Raw genomic sequence first — 19,401 nt, 5'->3', positions numbered from 1 at the left:
GCAAACGGCTCCACTAGGGAGTTTTAGCAGATTGTTCCGACGACTCCGACGACACACGGTGCTCCCCCGACAGCCTTGCGGATGCATCGTATCGGTGTCGGAACGTTCCACTAAAACTACCCGTTGCTTCGTCAAATCGTTCATCACAATGAGTGTCTGCGGATGTCGAAATGATAGTAGGACTGCTGCACTGGCAAACTTGGTAGAGTTGATATGTGGGCTGAATGTGGTTCAAAACAGTGAAATATAGAGGATGCATCTCTATCCTTATTTATTTACTGAGCTGTATCCTGTTGATTAGAGCAGTTCAGAAGTAGCATGATAGTACAAAATTTGAAAGAAAAATCTGGTTAGTGTTTGCTTTTTCACAAACCTAGAAGCGTCCTGTGCCTTTACTGCAGAAGACACCACAGACAATTGCACCCGATTGCGTGCATACAATGTGGTGCATATCGCTGCCCAAGTATCATTTTTCGTTTGTACAAATCAACGACAAAACAGACAGCCAGACATATTAACGAGACTGTAATATTAATAAAAAAAGAAGCTTTCACTTCGCTTTCACAGCTTCCGTGGCCTTAGTTTTCGTGTCGAGCTCAGGAGTGATGTGTCGGCTGCTTCGTTTGACCGATGATTGAATTTTGTCCAAGAGGTGTTGACAATCCATCTTTTCGGTGGACATGAGAAACGACTTGACGGACTGACAGTACTTGGGCAGCATTCTTGATTCGAGCTCTGTTTGGGTTAGCCATTCGAAATCGCTGGCCCTGTCGAGCTTCTTTAGGGAGTCCGCCGAAAGCGATCCGCCCTGGAGTTGAGCCTTGAAGAAGAACACCTGGTGTGAAGGAGGTTATGGACGCTTAGGAACGGTAAGGCGTGACAGAATCGAAAACAAACCACTGTTTTTGGCAAGGACAGCACAGGTCTTGGTATCCCCTTTGTGTAGGCAGTAGGCCTTCCGGTTTTGACCGAAAAACACACAGACAAACATCTGTCAGATCCAAAATACAAACTCGGTTGAAACCAAAAAAAAAAAAAGAGTAAATATTTGTTGGTGTTAAAAATACAAAATTGGTTCAAACGAAAAATGCACCGATTTCTCGAAATATTTTCTTTAGTTAGGACTGCTTTTGTCAAAATCGTCCCCTCTTAGACTTGAACAGTTAGCTTTTTTTTTTTTTATTATTTTTATTTCACCGATAATCGACTTTCTGAGTTTGTCCGAAACAGGCCACCAAAATACACCAATAATTGAAAACCAATAAAAAAAAAAAAAAAGAACATCTGCCGGCTTTTCTTATACATAAACACCAGAAAATCTTAGCCCTATACTTATGTGCCAAATAGGAACATTTTCACTTACATTGATTCAGGCAAGCAAACCTCAAAAACACACGTCATTAAATTCCCTTCAGATGAGCAAAGTTCTGGAGCACAACTATGCACAATACTTCTGTTAGTTGCCTATTTGATTATGACAGCCCCCTTTAAAAAACGCATACTTCAATTTGAGCCAACAGGACTTCTGTGCTGAGAGGATGGGTGCAATTCTGTTAGTTGTGGGAATTCCCTTTGTTCCATTTCTAAAATGTCATAATTTTGTAGGTTCTCGAAACCAGACTTGCATATGGGACGGCACTGACCACCTACCCGGTTCATGCAAGTTCACCAAAGCTGCATACCTTCATAAGTGAAGACATTTTAGACAATATTAGCTAAGCAAAATGGGTTCCCTGTAATAATCACCCACTATACAGCAACCCAGGGGAGAGAAAAAGATAACGGATACAATGACCTTGTCACAGTTTCGAGGTAGGCCAGGCGTGCAAATAATCACTCATTACATAAAACACGGCTAACAAATGGACGAGAGAAAATAAGCAAACGAGAGAGTGGAGAGAGCATTCAGGATTCCTCGAGTGTTATTACAGAAGACCCAGTAAAAAAAACTACTTTAGACGGTCGGATTTTTTTTTTCTCAAAAGATGTTTCCCAATGGTCAGGCTTTGTTTCCAAAGGAGTGGTATAAGGGAAAGGCCGATGCACACTTTTTTTCTTAATTATCTGGTGAGACCACATACAGTGCTTGCAACCTGTTCAGGTTTAAAAGCATTAAATGGAAATATTGAAGGCAAAAAGTTGTAACCTCTCTTCCATTCAGTTACATTTTGGCACGTCTGCTTCCACAGCGGTTCCAGATTCCAAACCGGAGGTACTTTACAAAGCTTATTCAACGGATTAAAAGCTCTCATACTCGGAATTCAATTTGGAGGAGCAATAAAAGTCTGAATCGGAAGAGCCGACCCTCCGATTGCCACTACCGCGAGAGCAGCTGACAAGCGAACGTGTGAGGAGCGTCTAACTTCAAAACTATAATTAGCCGCAGAAAAGCGAAACACGAAACACCGTGCTAACATAACGTTTGTAGTTCACCAAAGACAAGACAAATATCAACACCTCCCACGATGCACACGGTTTAGTGTTTAGGCAGGCACTTTCAAATGTGTAACCGCTGCCGCACGTGTACAGCGACCGCCAAAGGGTTAAAAGCCTCCCGAACTACCAAGTTGTGGAGGGGAAGAAACTAGGAATCTTTTTAGAAGAAGCAGAAACGTTATTTCCTAGCCAGACTGCTCATTCGAGAAGTCCTTGCACGGCGCGCCACACCTTGCCTGCTTTCTCTGTCGGACGATTTGCCACCAACGGAAGGCCAAGCCCTCACCTTTGCCCCCACGATCCCGTCTTTCCGGAACTCCACCGGATAGCGGTACTTGTAGCACCCGGCCGGAGCATTGCCGAGAAACCGCACCTCCAGGCCACTGCCACAGACTTCCGCCAAAGCTCGCTCCGCCGTCTGCAAAAGAAGCAGGCCTTGCACCGCCTGCCGCTACTATGCTGCCCAGAACGCCTCTTCGACTGGTGTGTTTAGTGTCCTAATTAACCCATGCCTCGACAAAGAGCAAGGTGGAGACGGAGGCAGAAATCAGGGGACCACATCTTTGGACGCGGTAAACGCACCCGTCGGAGACCCATATAAGGCAGCATACCGCCGCGATCTCGTCGGGGGTCGCAGCGGCCGACGGACGGAGGCACACGTCTCACCTGGCGCATGGTCTCCCCCACCGTGTGAACGGTCTGCGGCAAGATCCACCGGTGTCCGTTTCCGAGCCGCTGGTTCACGACGAGCAGCAGGGGATGGTCGAGGAGACGTTCAGTGCTGCGTTTGTCTCCCCTTGCGTCTGCGTCTGGGCCGCCAAAAAAATGTGGCGTCAATGGTGCAGACTGAAGGGGCTTCGAATATGCTTCTCCTAAGATACCCATGGTGACCGACAGAGTGAGAACGACAGGAAACCTCTTTCAGGTGACTGGCCCCCATCCAGCCCGTGCTCGTTACCTTTCGCCGTGCTACAGACAGGCTCGCGCGACGCCGAAGCGTTATTGAAGGTGTAGCAGTTCGCGCTGGAGGTGGGACGCTGTAAGCTCCGCCCCGCCGTTCTCATCCTGCCAGTGAAAGTAGCGTGCACAAGCACACTACTTTCTGCAGTGTTTTAAAAGCTAAACGAAGAATATGTCAAGCGCCCACCCCGGACTGCCGAGCCCAGTTGGCTGCCGGAGATTCTCCTCCGCGTCGGCCGCTTGTTTGAACAGCCCGGTGCAAGGCGGTGAAGCCTGCCCTGTCATGTGCACCTTTTGCATTTCTGCTCATAAATCTAACAAGCAACCTTCCTTCGGTTTGTCGAGGCTGCCTCCAATCTTGGCTTTGCGCTCGTTGGGTACATTACGGTGTGTACGTTGAAAGATGGATGGGGTGCCGACAGCCCAGAAGTGTACTTGCAGCACTAGCTGCACATATTGGTAGGTGGACATTCTCAAAGTCTGTATGACGTTTCTTACCCACCCTTTAAAAAAAAAGTGTTTTTTTCATGCAAAACGATTAAGTATATAGTGTTAAGGCCCAACCAATTTATTTTTTGGCCATGGTGTCATGTAATTGCTGGGAAAGACAAACAAAGTCAGGCTGAAGTCAGAGGACTAAAGTCATTTCTGCTAATGATTTTAAGTGAACAATTAGTCCGAGCTCTGTGTTGTCATCAATCGTGACTGAGGACAAGAGAACATGGGCAGCTCTGAGTAGGAAACTCCAATTCTGAGCCGCAGGTATTTTTATTGATAGTTGGGCCCTTGTAGGTCACGTTTTGGGAAAAAGTATTGACATGCATAAGTGCTGTGTCGGAGATCAAAGATCAAGATATACAACTCCTCAAAGACGACTCCTCAAAGACGACTCCTCAACTCAGCAAACATAGTTCTCGCAACACAAGACATCATTCTAGACGCTGAATGTGTGGTAAAGCGTAACGTTGCTCGAAGAAAAAATGCCGGGTAGTGGTTAGTAAAAGGACATGTTCACTCCCAATCTCGACACTAACCTCCCATCAAAAGTTAGGTTAGTCAAGAAAGTTGCGAACTACGAGCTAAGCCCACCCGTAAGCCTTGAAGCTGGCTGGAATTCCTTGGCTTTCTTGTTCCACTCCTCGGCGATGTCGTTTGCGGTCTGAATCTTGATGCCGCTGCCCTCATCAGCGCTGGCCTTCCGTTGGGACTCTCTGCGCGACAGGGAACCACGTTTTATGTTGTGCAAACACAAAGAGCTCTCCGGTTTCTCAAACATTCCTTCATAAACATTCTTTCATAAAGACTTGGATCCGAGAGGATGCACGTAACAATGCATTTCCTAAGTCTTCAACACTGCGGTTGCCTCAAGAGACTTGCTGAGGATAAAAGCTCATGTAGTTCATAAAGCCAGCAATAGGAGCATTCTGGCGTCAATCAAGTTTATTTTCAGTTACCTCAGCAGTGACCGCGTTCCAGGACAAAATATCAAACCATAATTTCATATAGCAAAGTCTCAAAGCTTTGCGGTGTGAAAGCAAGATGGAAAGTTTTTGCAGAGTTCACAGAAATGTTCCGAGCTTTGTCCTAGTTTTGGTTACGCACAGCTCCCCAACACTCGAGGGAGCCGAGATGGTTCTTCCCAACATTAAAATACAACCAGCTCGCTGCGATTCCTACTGATAAACCAGACTTAATTACTGACTAATGAAACAAGCAAAAAAAAAGTCTGGAGTGTCCCACTGAAAGGACGATCCTCTATCAAACCATGATGACACCACAAGAGATGTCACAACCTTGTGTCACATCAGGCTAGGTGGCACAAGCTGCCATCCTATTCAAAAACGTCCAGCCATATGCATCCATCCATCCATCCATCCACATTATGCTATCTCGGGGCAAGGATGACAAAAAGTCCAAAAGAGCAGCTTACGCTTTGACCTGAAGTTCGTGGTCGCTCAGGAGGCTTGCCTCGACCTCTATGGTGCGAAGCATCTCCAAGTACCTCCTCTCGAACTCGTTGAAGTCCCGAGTGATGACGGGCTTTCGCTCCAAAGCCACCGCGCCCACGAGCTGCCATTCCGAGGACGGCCTCACTTGAGTCGATGCCGGCATGACAACTGAAATTAAATAAAATTCTCTCGCTACCGCCCGTTCAGACAAAGGGAAGAAGAATTACTTTCAGCGTGTGTATGGTGCTCGGAGCGCATCTTCGACTGGCATATATGCCATCCTATCCCGCCCACACATCAAGAGTGGTCCCCAAGCGGCAACGAATTACGACACGGAAGCGCCAAGCAGTCGGAAGTCGCAATACTGGCGGCTGGTCGTAGAAATGTTGGCGAAAAGGGCAGGCAGATGCAAAGATTGCCGTCGTCGTGGCGTCCCATGTCGCGTCTGCTTCGCTTCAAGTCGACCATCAGGCTGCAGAGCGACCTACGGCAGAACAGGCGTCTGCCGCAATACACCTTCGCCGCTGTGCCGCAGCAAGAATCACCGCAGGCAACAGCATGCCACTTTTATGACGTCGTCAGGCGGGAATCGAGGGACCACTTTTGAGGACGCGATAAACTCGCAGGTCGGAGAAGTGCTCCAGACACTATAGCGTGTGTGTACTGTTGCAGTATCGGAAGGTAAGTCAAAAGCGTTGGGACCTCTTTTGAGGCACGTTGAAATCTGTGGGAGGCTGAACGCACGGGTGCCAACTGAGGTCCACTAGCGGTGCCTCGGGGCGGAGCCCTACGGATGATGCTCTGCAGCGAAAACCAGGAGCTTACGCTCGTCTTCGCTGGCTAGGTGGCAATAACCGCCATCCGCTTTGGGGGGTTGAGCCGTGTGCACACATCCATACATTCAGCCAGCCGTCGCGTTATGGCAGCTCGCTTCTCCAAGTATCCGAGAGCGAACCCATGCTTTGTGTCACTATAGCATCACGGTTCCACCTGTAAGCTGGAAGCTGCGCCGCAACGGCAAAGACTTATAGTAAATTCTTTGTAAATTGGCTTGCAGGCAAGATATATATAAAAATATTCATCTAAAGGGTCGGTGTTCCTATGTCCGACTCAACAATACTTCTACAGAGTGTAACGAAATTCTCCATTAAACCATTTTCGTCAGCATCTTTCTTCCCTGCCTTGAAACGCAAGTTGGCGCTACGTCTCCTTGAACCACGGCACCGTTCTCGCACGCACGATCGTCACACTTTCCCCTTTTGCCCACCATAGTCGTGTACAAAAAGAGGGCTGTTCAACGTTCGTGACAAATTTGGCGTTTAAAAGTAGCGAAGAACAGTGAGTGTAGGCAATGGGCCATCCTGAAAACAGCAGTCATCAATCTTAATTACTGTATTCTAGAAGAGTAAAGCTATACGCACTCCGGAGTGCGCTTCGCGCGGAAATGGCTATACGCACCCCTCCGAGAGATCATGCCGCTCGGGTTACCCTTTTCGAACGGCGCGTGAATCACTGGGGCGCTCGTTAACACAGCCCCCCGCCTGCGTTCACGCCGCTTCGCGGCGACAGTATCGGCTGCTAATTACAAAGCGTAACCAGTACACGCCGCTTCGCGGCGTCCAGCCGGCAATCCAAGCCCCGCTGTCCCCGATCGCACCTCCGGAAAGGGAGTCCGCTACCATTTAGTTCTGCGAAGATTCTCGACAACATTCGATTTTTTTTTAACTGTTCATCGCAAAAAAGGAAATATCGTAAATATCGCCAAATGCCTCGACAAAACAAAATGTTTGAGAAAAAAAAATAAAAGTTGGCCCACCGCGGATCGAACCCGCGACCACTTGCGTATGAAACGGACATCCTAACCCCTATGCCATGGCACCGCTTAGGAATCTCGTTGTGTCCACTCTTTTTATACACGAACTCATATCTGTGACGTCACGGCGCGGTGGTGGCGCGTCGGTCGCACTTCCGGTCTGGGGCTGTGGGCAGAAGTCCCCATGCCAGACGTGTATTCCTGCGTTGTTTTGAAAGGAACCAGACAAAAACCTACCCTCTCGTCAAAACGCCGCGACTGGGGTCGTACCAAAAGTGTCGAGAAAGGTTTGAAGGTCAGTTTTCACGTGCTCGGTTCGTCCGAGAATCTGGATATGTGCCGTGAAAAGGGAAAAGCAGACGCCGTCGGACAACGATTGCTTAGGCAGGAAGCACTTTGGGTTGAATTCACGGATACTTGTGGCCATCAGATTTATTTGTTTTGTTCTAACATGAATGCGAGAAAACTGTCAAGTTGTGCGGACCACCTCGGTACTACGTTCAGTGCGTCTTCCAAGTTCAAACGGCCGCCTGATTGTTCGAATTGTCGTCTGCTCTTTCAAGCGTTTCTGCTTGTCGTCTGCTCTCTTAGACGACGCCGGTCCGTAGACCAAATGTTGGCGCGGTACTTGCGATAAGAAGTGAGTGCAGGCTTCAAAAGACTTAAATTTGAAGGTTGGTAAGTAGGCTGGATGTAAACAGTAAATACGAGGAGATGTTGGTCATTGTTACCAGTGACGAACACCGACTTGTTATGCCTAATTCAGTTGGTCCGATTCTGCTTGCGATTTTCAGTATCGTCGTCGACCATCTCAGCTACGGTTCACGCTTTTGCCGCCCGAGCGGCGTCGCGACTGAAAATTCTGAGCGAAATCTCATCATGCGAATCAGGCTTTAGCGTACAATCTGCGGCGTCCACGCGGAATGAATCACCGTATGTCACATTATTCACGTGAAGTTTTGCGGTGTAATGAGCCTCGGTAATTTCGCTTACGCCGCTCAAGATAGTCAGACATCGCCGGGAAGACGTAGAACCAACAATTCGAACGCGAAAAAGGGCAGGGGGACTCACACCGACGCCGACAACATCGCATTTCAATGGTTTGTTTATGGGCGACGGCAAGCTTTTTGCCCACACCCCCCTCGCGCATGCGCGGCGCCGGTGGCGTCCGCTAGGGGCGCTCCGGGCGCTCCGGTTTGTTTGTAAACATGAGTTGGTGTATACGAGAAAAGCGGAGTGCGTATAGCCATTTCCGTCCGAAGCGCACTCCGGGGTGCGTATAGCTTTACTCATTCGGAGTAGGTCCGAAGAAATGTACGGCACGCCTACGTAGTACTCGTTAAAAGCCACAGGTTGGTATTTCCAGTCAACTGCCGAAATTGTCGCACTTACATGATGAATATTCACTTGTTCAATCCGCTGTTGAATAAATATTCAAGAGCGGAATGTCAAACTACAAGACAACGCGGTTTGGAACAGCAGCATTGGACCGACACGTCGCACAATTACCTACTTCGTTCACGTTACTAAACAAAAACAAACAAACAAAAAAAGCGGAACAATATCGTGTTTTGACTAACCTCTCTCGTTTGGTGCAACTGAATTCTGGAGGCAAGCGGCATTCCGAAGAAATCTCCTTGAAACAACCACGGAGCACCGCACGGAGGAGAGCGCCATGTTGACTCAAGGGATTCGGATTAAAAAATGGTATTTGATGCAATCCAAATCAATCCAAAATGGCTTCTTGTTTCTTTCAAAAATTGTCATAGAAATCAGTCCTTCTTCGGTCTACCGTTTAAAAGGTATAAAATACCTCAATTTAGTTATTATTGTATAAAATATCAAGTTAAATTATAAAAAATTAATATATGAAGACTAGATAGAAAAGAACAGCGCTAACTACTGTAGCGCTAGCAGCCTCCATCGGTATCCAGCGTCTGATCGGCATCAACATCACGACGAATTAGGAAAAAATAGCAAAATAAGGGCGTTTTTCGTCCATTTTCGCTTTCTTTTCCTGTTGTGGAGGGCCCGGCAATTAGAATTAATAATTAGGAAGAATAAGCCGTATTGGTAAGCTGAGATGTTCATAATACATGTAAAAATGAGCCAATTAAGTTATCCCAATACTGGAAAGCCAGAAGCTCCGCACGCAGGACGAAGTCGGTACGAATGAGTCATGACAAGCTTGACCGACATGACGAAGATCATTGTTCTGCTTTTAGCAATCGGTGAGTTCCGTCGTTTATTAAGTGTATCCTTCTTTAATTCCCGAAGCTCCCGAATGAATGAGTTCATGGATAGTTTTTCTTTTTCATTCAGTTACGTGTTTTGCGAGGTCTGAAGCGGAGCCGGCTGAAAACGATCTACTCATTAGAGCCCGACAAGAAAAGGTAAGCATAATAATTACTGAACGCGTAAATATATGAAGGGTGCACTTTTTTAATTCTACTCTTCGATGATTACATTTTTAATCGCTCACGCGTGTTCTTTATTTCAGGAACAGCTGCATCACTCGATGAATGCAAAAGGTGCGTAGTTCGGCCAAAATAATTTTTTCTCGGTCAAGAGAAGTGATAACCGTTTATAACACCAAAAATAGTTCAACAGGGAAAGAGAGCTTGTTTCAGTTGTAACGTCTCGTATCGTAACAGAGGTGGAAGAAAGTAATATGTGAAATAGAGGAACTAGAAATGCCAGTTAGTTGACTAACTGGTTAATTAAATTGGGGACAGAGAAACAATCATGGATGCTCGGAATGTTGTTGTTGTTGTTACACTTTATTAAGATAAGGATGGCGCGACGGCCTGGAGGGGACGGTTTACAGGGAGGGATTAAAGAAAACGAAAATTAAGGTTATATCCTTCGGTCAATGCCCGTCGCTCGCGCTAAGTCCCAGAGAAACAGCAGCGTCTCTTTCGCACAGGCACTACTCTCGGGGTTAATCCAGTCCTCGTAGGCACGCACATTGGGGTCTAGAAAACAACTCCGTTCAGTTTGGAGCCCCGCACACTCGCACAGTATATGTCGGACCGTAGGGGGAACGCCTGTAGAACAGGTCACCGCCGGGCTGGGAGCCTCGGTTGACTGCGCTGACTCGGAGTGGGATGGATGCTCGGAATGCTTTCCTATTCTTCAACTCATTGGCCAAAGGGGAGACCAAACAATGCTGCTACATGACATTCATTCTGTGCTGATTAACCTCTTTGCAATGCTGTGGCTGATCATTCACCTCGTACGTTGAAAACTGTGGGGTGTTTTTTGGAGGGCCGTGTCCAGCAGCCGTACAGCACACACAAGCCATAGGGTTGCTAATGGACCATTGCTGCTCTCTCGTTCTCCAACCAGAGTTGCCAGAGCAGCCTGTCAGTGCATTTGTGGCAGAGGAAGCGAGCCGATCACCGGGACCTGCACCGCACTCAAGTCGTCAGCACGATCACCCCAACCTTCACCAGGACAGCAGCAGTCCGCTCCTGCAAGTCAACTTCTGGTTGACGCTACTTATCTCCGCCCTGGCGGCCGCGTTGCTGTCTTGAAAAGCCCCTCTCCCCATCGTCGAGTTTTTAGAGTAAATTAAATCCTGGTTTGACCTTCAGTTACGTTGTGTTGTCTCACATGGAAGTGCTCTGTAGGTCGCCCGGAAAGTTTTGCCTCGCATTTGTTGTTGTCTCTTTCGTGGCCTGTAGTGGCCGACAGGATTGGAGCAGAAATCAAATGACCAGCCTCCAGAATGCACTCGTCGACTTCCTTCATGCTTTTGAGAGCGCATGCACACTCCTAGCTGATAAGACGCCCGAGTGTTAACAAAAGTAGCAAGCTTGTGCTGGAGGCAGAACAACTAAAGGCCCCTCTGCCTTTCTTAGCCTCGCAATTCGAAGCAGAGTTTACCACAGCTCGGAGTATACGGGGCGAAAGTTTGTACCGCATGACCCAGAGATCGTCCCCGTGTTTGAACCCTGCCCTTGCCCACTTTAATTTGGATGAGAAAAGTACCAGAATGTGGTTCTGTAACCACTTCCGTGCGACGCACTTTGTAGACCCCGTTGACAGTCCTGCGTCACTGGGTAAGTTGCTCCTCTACGACGTCGAACCAGTGTCACAATATCTTAACAACCGACTAAATCTTTGCTGTACACACCTCCAGAATGTCCAATTCGCTTCTTGTTCCCGTTTCGCCCTTCCATAATTCAGCGTGCAGAACCATGCGATGCTTAAAGCACCAAGAGTTTTCTAAATTGCATTTTCTGTTGTCCGATAATGGCACCATAGATCTGGCACAATAGAGACCCTCTTGCATTTAACCTTAGAGTGCAATCTCTGCAACTGGGAACAGCACACTTGTGATAGGACAGGGAATTCAAACCCTCGTACCTCATTTTTACGAACTAAAAGCAGCGCAAACGAGACGAAAGACCAGAAAAGACCTACACAAACTGAGCACCGTTTTGATACCTTTTAAAGATGCATACCCAACTCGACCAAGTTTCTACCGTTCCTCGTACATCATATTGTGGTCACGGAAACTAGCTGCAATTACACATTGCAAAAATGCCAAGAGCGATGCTCTTGGCATTTTAAGCGTGTATGTCTTGATAAGACGACATATCTAAAGTTAAATCCACCCTACACATATCTTAATTCTCTACTACATAAACAGGGAAATTAGTAATGCTTCACAAAGAGCCAGACTTTTTTTTTTACTACGGTTCTTGGCGGTAACAAGTATAGGTGGCATAAGTAAGGCGTCAATGCACGACAAACTAATGAGGCAGTTCATTTTCTTGTCCCAGCAGACACTACAAGATGCAGTAATTTGATAGCCTTCAGCAGCTTGAAGAGTAAAGTGGGATGCTCTTCCAATCTTCCACACACCTCTCCACATCACATTCAGCTTGTAGACTGTCGCCGACAAAGTGCCAATGGGAGGGCATGTCTTACAAACACTCGGCCTTCAGCATGCGCGCCTTGCCTTCTGCCATGCTCTGGCTGTGCACATGATACGCCGAAGCATTGTCAAAGGTAGGAAGTTCTCGCTGGAGGCGGGGCAACTGAAGCTCCTCCCTGCCGTTTTTTTACCTTGTCACCGACTGTTTTATTGCACAGGAGGGCACACACAATATTTTTGTACTAATTGGAAGAAAACCGACAATGTTTGTGACTACACTTGGCACACTTTGACCTTTGTAGCCCTTGCGCCACAAAACGCCAGCAGGGTGTCTAGCAAAGTATAATTTTTAAATTCCCTGACTTTTCCGGGTTCTCTCTGCCAATTTCAGGTAGAATTCCCTGATCACTGTAAAGCCAGTGAAATGTATGAGACCATTAGAACACAAGGCATTGAGCACTGTGAGCATCATTTTGCACGGGCCTAACCTAGCTTGCATATTCGAGTTTGTCCAGTCCGGTTTAAACGAGCACTTCCTTGCCGCCGACAGAGTCAGTGAAGAGGTCACTTCCAGAAAGACAGTGAAAACACGACGCTCAACCACACACGTCAATAACTGAATGGCAGCACGGCGCATGGCCGTCAGATGCACACTTTCGGATAATTTCGGCTTGATGCTTGGATTGGATTGGGGTCTGCGGCTTTCCCATTTGTTACTAAATCTAGAAAGGTCTAACTGGATCAAGCGTGGTGTCGTCCTCTCAATCCAATCCAATCCAAGGCTTCGACTAGATTTGTTGGCTGTTCCCTTTGCATCAAGTAGCGCACACTACATCGGGTGAGCAGAGCCCGCGCTCCGCTCTAAGCAGAATTTATTACCTACCTTTCTGTCCCCAAGTTCTCAGGTCTTTGCTCAGGGCACTCGGTGGCGTTTCCGGCTCATTTTTCCTGACTGGACTCGCTTTTTGACAATACGGTATCCCTGACAATTCCCTGATTTTTCCCCGTAATCAAAATGTCCAACAAATCCCGGTTTTCCCGGTCGCTAGACACCCTGGCCAGTCAATCAATCGATCAGTCAATGTTTCCGATAAATGCTGGCTCGAAACACGGAATTAACATGGTTTCGTTTAGGGAGCGGACAACGTTTTGCTCGAATTAAAAGAATCCGTCTGGTCGACACAAACTTTCCTCCACGAGTTTTCGGGGAACCTTCCGCGAAAATGCTAGGCCTTTCCCGTATGGTACGATGCCACCCCTTTTCCACTGCAATATCGAGAGCCTAAACAGTCGTTGCAAAAAAAGTTATCTGTCGCATTGCACGGGCAAAGTGTGAGAGAGGAAAGGACGACGCTGCATGCGGTTTGCTTTTGATCTCCGTCTTTATTCGGAGTTGCAAGACTATGATATGGTGCCTGGGGCGCATCTCGGACCGGCGCATTTAGCGTCCCGAATTGCACACACGCAGAAAGTGGTCTGGAAGGGCCAACAAATTACGTCGTGGAAGCTGCCGCGTCGTGCCGTCGAGTGTCGCGACCTCGACTGTCAGAAGCACCAGCAAAAAGCGTGAACGGATGCAAGCGTCGCCGTCATTGCGACGTCTCAGCTTGAGGTTGCCGAAGTTTCCGCAAACTGCAATACCGAAAAGCGACCTACAACAGAAGGAGCGTATGCTGTGTCCACATCCGGCACCACGCCAATACCAGGATCGTGGCACAACACACTACGACGCCGCTGTATGAAAATTAAGGGACCACAAACGAGGGCGCAGTTCAATGCACCAGTCAGAGACGCGATCCAAAGGCACCTCGATTATGGAACGATGCCAACCACAACAGAAACTAGATGTCCTGAACCCCGGCACGGAACTTTTCTACGATAAACCCCTTCTCTTCTGTAAAGCTGACGTCAGGCTCTTCGCCTTCCTCCGCGATGCGGTACCTCTCCGACGTAGGGTTGGCGTACACGGCGGGCAACATGGGCTCGACGCTCGTGTCCAAGCCCTTCGCCTTCATGTCGCGGATCACCATCTTGCGGAGTAGCGGTGCGAAACGACGGTACCGAGGCAACACCACGGGCTTCGATTCGTCAACGGGGTGGTCAAGGTACCGGTGCTCCTCGGACTTCGGTACCAGCCGGTAGTCCGGCAGGTGGGGCGACGGAACGTGGCCGTCTGAAATAGAAAAAAAGTTACCTCTTATGTTGCGGTGCACGAAAGCAGATGCACAGAAGGGGGACACTCGCACAGCACCGTCTAACAACTTTGTTCTTTTAGTTTCATTGTTTATTCTCCTTCAATGCGTTAAAAGAACACATTAAAAATCTCTGTTAGTGTCTACATGAACTAGTGGGTAAGTAATATAACTCCTTTCCTGAAAAAGAGACGGGCTGTTATCGCACTGGCGTCGTAACATTGGAGGTATAAACAACCAACTTGCCGAAACTGCAGTCTTAAAAAAGGTAAGCGAAAACTGGCCAAGCTGGCAAATGCTCTCCAGCTGTCAATTGATGAGTCCATGAATATTTTATTTACACAAAAGAAGAGGGGGGAAAGAGAATATGTGCATGGCCAGCAGATAGGTCTATGGGCCGTATGCAGGGGCGCCTACTAGCCGACCTCTTACTGATCAACACGAACGCCAGGCGAGCAAGGGAGCCATTAGTCTGTGGTTTCCTGACAAGTGGTTTCCTGGGTCACCGAGTGTCTGAAGCAACGAATTCAGTTTGTCCTTGTAAGTGACTCACAGTCCTCTACTGTGCAAGACACATCTGGTGTACCGCAGGAATCGGTCCTGGGACCACTTCTGTTTTTGTTGTTTATTAATGATATCACCGAAGGACTAGTGTCGCAGATGAGACTTTTCGCAGATGACTGCGTTTTATGTGGGGCCGTCGCTTGTGTTGAGGACGCTATTCTCATACAGCAGGATCTTAACCGAATTAACCAGTGGTGCCTCAGATGGCGTATGCAGTTAAATTTAGGGAAAACTGTTTTTATGTCATTCACAAGGAAAAAAAAAAACCGTACGCTGCCTCTTATGCCATAAATAACAATATTTTATCAAGAGTGTTAGAATATAAATATCTGGGGGTAAATTACACGACTGACTTAAGATGGAACACACGCGTTGATTACGTAGTGGCCAAGGCTAGTAAAACATTGGGGTTTCTCTGTCGTAATGCAAGAAACTTCAATAAAGACACTCGGGAATCGCTGTATAAAACATACGTCAGGTCAGTTATGGAATACGCCTGTGTCGTCTGGGACCCGCCTACAGCACGTGACAAAATAAAACTAGAAAGACTGCAGAACTTAGCCACTCGGTTTGTTACCGGGAACTATAGTAGAGATTTCAGCGCGACACACACAAAAGATATCTTAAAATGGGAGTTACTCCAAACTCGCAGAAGCAGACTTTGTTTGAAGTTGTTTCATAGCATTTAGCATTCAACAGTTGGCATACGAAGAGACATGTATATAATGCGGCCCCACTATCAATCGGAGCGTGTTGACCATAGTTTCAAGGTGCGAGAAATTTCGTTCAAAACAGAGGTATTTAGGATGTCCTTTTTTCCAAGAACTACCTATGAGTGGGATCGATTGCCTCCATCTTTGGTTGGCATACTGTCAAATGATGCCTTTTTTTTTTCTGGCAGATTAAATCTAGCTTGAGTTCTTTATATTACCTCGCATTCCCTTGCGGGGTTTATAAGCTATGTTTATATGTACTGTTTATAAGTTTCTATTTCCTTGTATGGTTTATAAGGTTTATGTGTTGTTTGAATGATTCATCTGCCGTGGAGCAGAGGTCTGACTGACAATGTGTGTTTTTTTTTGTATGTATATCCCCCCACTGAAATGCCTGATTTGGCGCTGTGGGTATTGCATAAATAAATAAATAAAATAAATGTTTTTTTTTTTTTCTTTTTAATACATACAGATATACGGTATGTTTGCCATGCAAGTCGTTTGCTTCATCTGCACATGCTTGCTATGCAGATTTTAAACAGTTGAAAAAAAGCGACTTTGCGGATTCCGTTGACTTTTGGTTCGAAAGTGGGGGCCTTGTACGAAGAAAGAAGTTATCTCGACAGACCCTAGGGTTGTTCATTCGTTCTAAACAGCGCGATTAGTTTAGCCGGTGAATTAACAAACCAACAAAGACAACAAGCGCCTCGACAATGCACACTTTTGGCGTTGTTTGATTGACTACATTTGTACGTAGCGTCTGCTACAGTAGTACCTAATTATTCAGCATTAGAAAAGAAGAAAGGACGCGATCACTGTGGTTATTACCTCCGCGCAGCCTGCGGCCTCGGAAGATGCAATCGGCCCAGACCATTCCGTACTTGTTGGCGTCGTCCATGTACGGGACCACTTTCTTGATCACGAAGTACGACGGCTCCGGGTAGCGCTCGAACGTGTAGCGAGTAACAACTCGGCCGACGCCGAAGTCCTTCAGGTTGCTGAGAATCCACAGCAAGTGCTTGCCCAAGTACGGCGACGGATATCCGATGTATTTGATGCGAGGCATGATGTTTTTGCTTCTCTCTCTCTCACGCTGCGACAGACAAAACGAACCAAAATATTTTCAAACGAAGTGCCGGCTCCCCAATGCGACACAGGCAAGTCAAATCGAAGTTCACTTCGGCGGTTCACGTCACATGTTACGTGGTCGTGGAGGCGGCCATGTTTGCCTTTGGCACGGAGTGTTCCGCTTGCAGATTTCTTAATCCGTGTGACGTCACGTCACGTGGCGAAACCACCCTTCGAGATCGTTGCAAATTTTAAACGTACTAAATAATGGAAATAATTGGCATATCAGTGATTTTATTGTTTATACTTTCGAGTTCAACATCTATTTCGAAGAATGGTGAAATTTTTTGGCGCCTCGTTTGAATTCATCTTGGTAGCAGACGGCAACGACGCTTTGACGAGCGAGGCGCGTTCGCCCTGTTGCTCATCGGCTAAAAGTATTCCAGCAACGTTGGCTAAAATATAGGATACTTATTCCTTATTCACAGGGGGGTAAAGGTTGGTGAGGAGGAGTGGCAAATCCCGTGCGCCGACACCCGGGGTCCCGAGTGAACGATCGCAAAAGAGAGCGACAGAACACGAGAGAAAGAAAGCAACGTTGCCATGGTAAACGCGAAGAGTGAAAACTCTCAGCAATATAAACAGTGATAATTTAACGTTGTAAACTAAATTCTGAGCTATTCTAACGCTTATAAAAAGCAATAAAGTCATTACGCGGCATTAACTTCCCTTCTGTCGAAATCTCGGAAATCTGGTGGTTGCGTAGTTTCGTATTCCTCAACCGCGCCCAGCCGCGCCCCACCGGCGAAGCCGGGTATATGGTTTAGTTTAGCGTTAACGCGAGGCCGTACATCTGCGCGCTATGCAAAAAGAAAGCTTCGAAAGGAACGCGAATATCTTTCCACCGGTAAGTTCGTGGATTGTTGAAGTTCACGAAACTGCTCTGATGATGTAACCGTGTTTGGGACCCCGAGGGTCTGCCTGCATGATCCGCCGCTTGCGGCAGCCAGAATGTATGGGAAAATGGCGGACCTTTTCCTCTAGAGTTAGTATGTATGATCTCTATGCTTATTCAAAATACCTGACGAGACTAATAAATCTCAGGTGTTTCAATTACGTAGTATTGGACGCATATAAGTTTGTATAACGAGATGAATTAACCCGATCATTGCAACAAACCTTCCCTACGCCCCGCCGTTCGCTTTGCTGCGCTCGACTACAATCGAGAAAGGGCTTCATTGTGCCAAATACCTTGTTTAGACGTATGTTGACGCTACAAGGTAATTCAAATTACAGGGTTCATTTTAGATGTCAATGCGTACGTGCGTACGCAAAGGGGTTTGTCTAGGAATTAAAATTACACAAGGAGGCAATCGCACAAGGAGGCAATTTTTGTTTTTCTCTATTTACATAAATTCTTTTGCGCCGATTTTTTTCTGCGTGGGGGCAGAGATGCATGCGTGGTGCCCGACAGTTTCTGGAACTTTACATTCAACATGACAGTTTAAAGCAAGCAGCAGCGTCAGAAAAGATCAGTCGCGGTATCGATACTGCGATACCGCGATACCGAATGAAATAAAATCTTACCTTGAGAAAGAAGGCAATTTCAATTTAAAGTGTTTTCATTTAAATGCCCAGTCCGCAGTGAACAAGGGTAATGATCTTGAACTGCTGTTTGATCAGTTCGGTGTTAATTTTGATATTATAATGATTACCGAGACCTGGTATAATGATGACTCTGACATTTTTCGTTTACCTTCACACGACACATATCTTTCAAATCGCATTTCGAAGCGTGGCGGGGGATTGAGCATTCTGACTAAAAAAGGTATCGACTGTGATGTATTAAGTGATTATTCCTTTACAACGAAGGACATAGAAGTGTTATGCTTACGTAATGGTCAAAATGTTTTTGCTGTATTTTACCGCCCACCGGATGGGAACCTATTAGCATTTTTCGAAGCTTTCGAGACTTTTTTGGCATTTATAAATGACAATCAATATAATGTCATTTGCGGGGGGGATTTTAATATTGATATGTATTCTGACACCACCTCGAAAAGGGAAATGAACAATCTTGTCAGTATGTATGGATGTTCTAATACCATTGTCCATCCAACAAGAATTACCCTACGCTCTGAAACTACGTTAGATTTATTTATAACTAATTTTCACACAGGTAGACTGAGCAGCGGAGTGATAAGCTGTGACCTGAGTGACCATCTTCCAATATTTTTGTGTGTTAAACTTACTGTATCTCGAAAATCTATGAAACATCGACCTGCGGTTTTTCAAAACATAAATAAAAATAGCCTCGATGCATTTAGACAGGACATCGCAGCTGCTGCTTGGGACAACGTGCTAATGCAAACAACGGTTGACGATGCCTATAACACATTTTTAGAGCAATTTCTTAGGCTATAGATGAACGCCACTTTCCATATAAATCTGTAGTGGTATCCAACAAAAGTCGTAAACCATGGGTAACATCCTGTTTGCTTAGAAAAATTCGAAAGAAAGATGCGCTATATAAACGTTTCATCAAGACGCGTGACCCAGATGTCCTTAAGGAGTTTAAGACTTTCCGAAACAATTTAACCAAAGAGCTGAGGAATGCAAGAAAGAGTTTCTATTCTTCCCTTTTTTCGTCGGCAAACGGCCGTACCGACATAATGTGGAAACATTTAGGCTCACTGGTTAAAGGCGCTCCTGCATCAAATAATATCGAAACATTGCAGCATAAAGGTGTAAAGGTAACCAATCAAGAGTTGGCCAATGTGTTCAATGAATATTTTGTAGACATAGGTGTTAGCGCTGGTGC

The 19,401-nt window shown here is 46.6% G+C and overlaps 3 protein-coding genes across 4 annotated transcripts; 1 reads left to right on the top strand and 2 right to left on the bottom strand.

Annotated features, from left to right (window-relative positions):
* Positions 1 to 508: 508 nt before the first annotated feature.
* On the bottom strand, positions 509 to 8,867 carry LOC121832854 (39S ribosomal protein L46, mitochondrial-like). 2 transcript variants are annotated; one of them, XM_029985316.4, is made up of 6 exons: positions 8,739 to 8,867; positions 5,327 to 5,513; positions 4,486 to 4,607; positions 3,103 to 3,245; positions 2,723 to 2,854; positions 509 to 835 (listed from the first exon to the last, which is right to left on the bottom strand). In XM_029985316.4, exons 1-6 carry the CDS (start codon positions 8,833 to 8,835, stop codon positions 551 to 553), a joined length of 966 nt encoding a protein of 321 aa, XP_029841176.2. In that variant the 5' UTR covers positions 8,836 to 8,867; the 3' UTR covers positions 509 to 550. The 2 variants fall into 2 exon arrangements, with proteins under 2 accessions (XP_029841176.2, XP_029841177.2); XM_029985317.4 differs by lacking the exon at positions 3,103 to 3,245 and having other exon boundaries at positions 8,739 to 8,851.
* Positions 8,868 to 9,110: 243 nt separating this feature from the next.
* LOC121833422 lies at positions 9,111 to 10,753 on the top strand. The gene is made up of 4 exons (XM_042286702.1): positions 9,111 to 9,389; positions 9,481 to 9,551; positions 9,659 to 9,689; positions 10,507 to 10,753. The coding sequence occupies exons 1-4, from the start codon at positions 9,338 to 9,340 to the stop codon at positions 10,692 to 10,694; spliced, it is 342 nt and encodes a 113-aa protein (XP_042142636.1). The 5' UTR covers positions 9,111 to 9,337; the 3' UTR covers positions 10,695 to 10,753.
* Positions 10,754 to 13,408: 2,655 nt separating this feature from the next.
* Positions 13,409 to 16,745, bottom strand: LOC121833421. Its single transcript, XM_042286701.1, has 2 exons — positions 16,341 to 16,745; positions 13,409 to 14,216 (listed from the first exon to the last, which is right to left on the bottom strand). The coding sequence occupies exons 1-2, from the start codon at positions 16,576 to 16,578 to the stop codon at positions 13,885 to 13,887; spliced, it is 570 nt and encodes a 189-aa protein (XP_042142635.1). The 5' UTR covers positions 16,579 to 16,745; the 3' UTR covers positions 13,409 to 13,884.
* Positions 16,746 to 19,401: the final 2,656 nt, after the last annotated feature.

Source organism: Ixodes scapularis, unplaced genomic scaffold, assembly GCF_016920785.2.
Source record: "Ixodes scapularis isolate PalLabHiFi unplaced genomic scaffold, ASM1692078v2 PGA_scaffold8__174_contigs__length_109621045, whole genome shotgun sequence".
Taxonomy (NCBI): domain Eukaryota; kingdom Metazoa; phylum Arthropoda; class Arachnida; order Ixodida; family Ixodidae; genus Ixodes; species Ixodes scapularis.
This window is presented reverse-complemented; position numbering and strand designations above follow the sequence as displayed.